This window comes from Chenopodium album, chromosome 5 (genome assembly GCF_948465745.1).
Source record: "Chenopodium album chromosome 5, dcCheAlbu1.1, whole genome shotgun sequence".
Taxonomy (NCBI): Eukaryota; Viridiplantae; Streptophyta; class Magnoliopsida; order Caryophyllales; family Amaranthaceae; genus Chenopodium; species Chenopodium album.
In genome coordinates this window covers 65392411-65395696 of record NC_137838.1, presented here as the reverse complement: position 1 = coordinate 65395696, position 3286 = coordinate 65392411, and the positions used below count along the sequence as shown (strand labels likewise).

General features: G+C 31.6%; 1 protein-coding gene across 1 annotated transcript; it reads right to left on the bottom strand.

Annotated features, from left to right (window-relative positions):
- Window positions 1-799: 799 nt before the first annotated feature.
- Window positions 800-3024, bottom strand: LOC145633017 (protein FAR1-RELATED SEQUENCE 5-like). The gene is made up of 3 exons (XM_081685329.1): window positions 2365-3024; window positions 1300-2162; window positions 800-1175 (listed from the first exon to the last, which is right to left on the bottom strand). The coding sequence occupies exons 1-3, from the start codon at window positions 3022-3024 to the stop codon at window positions 800-802; spliced, it is 1899 nt and encodes a 632-aa protein (XP_081541455.1).
- Window positions 3025-3286: the final 262 nt, after the last annotated feature.

The following is a 3286-nucleotide window of genomic DNA, read 5'->3' as shown; positions in this document are numbered from 1 at the left end:
AATGTGATTGCATTCAAAGATAAAAGGTCAAAGACTTTGCAGACAATTGAAGAGAACAGAAGGAAAAAGGCCCGAAAAGCAGAAAAGATGAAGAAACCCATAGCCAAAAAACAAAAAATTGTAGCAGCTAAGAAGAAGAAATAGTTGTAGAGTTCTAAAAGTAGATAATATGGATTAATATTTTTGGTATGTAATGACATATACACGTGTAATGTCTAACAATGTCTAACAAGTAACAATGTAATGACATCTATATAAATCAATGAATCAAGTTCATAATAGTATTCTAGTGTTTAACAGCTTATATATGATTATATAATATTATATGTGATTATGAGTATACCAAATATGAGTATATAAGATGAAAAGCTAACAGATTCATAACATCCTCCTCTTTTGGGTTACATAATAGTAGTATTCAAGTGTTTAACAACTTATATATGATTATATAATATTATATGTGATTATGAGTATACCAAATATGAGTATATAAGATGAAAAGCTAACAGATTCACAACACCTCCTCTTTTGGGTTACATAATTAAGTACATGGCTGACAGATATATTTGATTTACTTTTGCATGAGAAGATTTGTTCTATGGTCAAGTTTGTATGAAATATTGACTCCTATTTTGGTCACTATAAAAATTGAAATCTGATTATACCCAATCAAAATGGACTATCAAGTCAAAACTAATTATACCAATACAAAACTGATTATGTCAAGTACAAACTGATTATGCCAAATCAAAACTGATTATGTTGTATATGAGATAGAAAAGTTATTAAACTAAAAATTCTAAAACAAATGAACTTTTGGAGTTGTGGAACCAAATTCTTTATGTCTTTTTTTCCCTCTTTTTGTTGGCTTTTTGTATAAATCATAATGCCCCTTGATTCTCTTGTTATCTTTCCCTTTGGTAGTTGCTCTATCGGGATCCAATATAGTTAGTCCTGACGATGACAATGCTTGATGACTTCCATCAGTTGTTGTTGCTTTTGCTTGTTGTGCTGCTGCTTTTGCCTTTTCAGCTGCTTTTGCTTCTTCAGCTGCTCTTCTTTGTTCATCTTCCTTGATTATTTTGTCAACAATAATGTTGGTCTTTTTGAAATTTTCTTCAAGAAATTTTCTTGCTTTTGCTATTTTATGGCTCTTCAAAACTAAATTGTATTGCCTGCAAGTGAAAATATAATAGCCAAGATAAAATTGATTATATCATTATAAATCAGATTATATTATTATAAATCAGACTATATCACTAAAAATTAGATTATATCTATATGTGAACATACTATTACCTTCTAATCATGTGTAATCTCCATGGTGTGTAGTTGTTGAGTTCTCCTCTTTCTCTTTTCTTTTTATCATGTCTCTCCCAAACTTCTTTTTTTGCAAACTTTGTCCACCTTGCAGATATATAGTGCTCTGGAATTTTATTGAAAGAATATAGATGCAAAACTCTTATGCAATGGAAGCACAACCATCCCAATTCTTCAAAGTTCTTGCATTCACAATGAATATCTCCAGTTGAAAAGTTTAACCAAACTTTATGATATGAACCTGATATGCCATTGATGTAAACTCTATAAGTAATGTTGTTTTCTTTGGGATCTAGAAGTTCAACATTGCTTGCCATGGCATACTTGAATTCTTCCTCAAAGTCTCTGAATAGTGTATGTGTATATACCATTGAAGCATGACTCAATAATGGACTCATACAGAGGTCATATTTAGGAATTCCTTTTGTACAGTTGAAGTCATCCATTTCTTCATCTTTTCTCCATCTCCTCACTGTTGCTTGAAATATAGAAAAGAATTCTGTCAAGCTTGTGGTTTTACTTGCATTGAATCCAATTGCATGGTTTGTACTCTCACTTCTTTGTGAGGATAAAATTCCAGCAGAGAAAAAATCCTTGCTAAGTGTTGTACACCACTTTTCCTTTAGTGAGTACAACCTATTGAACCAATCATCATTTTGAAGGTTATGCTTTGTGACCATTTTATTCCAATTCTCTTCAAATTCTTTCTCTGTTATGCAACCACTTAAGCATTTGTGGAACTCATTTTTGAAGTCTCTATCAGCCTTTAGTAATCCAAACCTTGTATTCGCATTTTGACTTAAGTGCCACAAACATAGCCTATGTCTTACTTCTGGAAAAATCTGTAAAGCATAGAAAATAAATCAACATTATAATTAGTATAAAAAAAAATATGATTATACTACATACAATGTTATTATATTTCAAAAAAGAAGATTATACCAAGTGATTATAGCACAAAGGCTTTTGTAAAAAGAAAAAAAAAAGGATTATAACACAAAAAAAAAAAAAAAAAATAAATTATACTTGACAGAAGACATGTACCTCTTTGATTCCCGCAGCAATTGCTGCATTTTGATCAGTAAATATACTAATGGGGCATTTTCCTTGCATTGACTTCTTGAAAGTTTTGAACACCCATTCAAAAGATTCTTTAGTTTCATCACCAATAAAAGCACATGCAAACATTGTGTTCCTCCAATGGTTATTGATTCCTACAAATGGAGCACAAATAAGGTTGTACTTATTTGTCCTATATGTAGTATCAAAGACCATAACATCTCCATAAATTTTATAGTCTTCAAGCATCATTGCATCCCTCCAAAATAAGCAATAAACTTTTCCATCTTCACTCAGTCTCACTCTAAAAAAGAACTCATTGTCCTCTGTCATTTGCTCATACAATTTGTCAACAACAGTTTGAGAATCACTTCCATTTATTGGCTTCATTTTGAGTTTGTAGCAGCAATTGAAATGATCTTTCTTTGAATGTCCCAATAAATCTTCTCCACCGGCTTCATAACTCATACAATTATATGAATCAATTGGTCTTAAACCACATTCTGTCATGGCTTGTATAACTTGTTCCTTGGGGGATGTCATTCGTCGCTCTGATCTATGTAGATAATTAAGTGACTGTCTTGTCAAAGGATGATTGTGATGCATCACATGACGTACTATTTCAAACTCTTTATTATCATTCATCTTTGCACGTATTGATGCTAAACAACCTGTTCTTGTTATCATAACTCTTCTTTGCCTTCTCTTATTTCCTTTTGTTGAAGTACTTTCTTCTGTCATGACTTCTTCTTCAACCTTTGTTTTTTCAGTGTTTCTTTTCCCTTCAGCAGAACACACGTAGTATTTCTCATTGACTATTTTGGTTCCCTATATTTTTCTATCTTTAGCCTTTCTCACACTAAACCCTACTAAAGCAGCATGTTGACAATATAGCTCATATATTTCC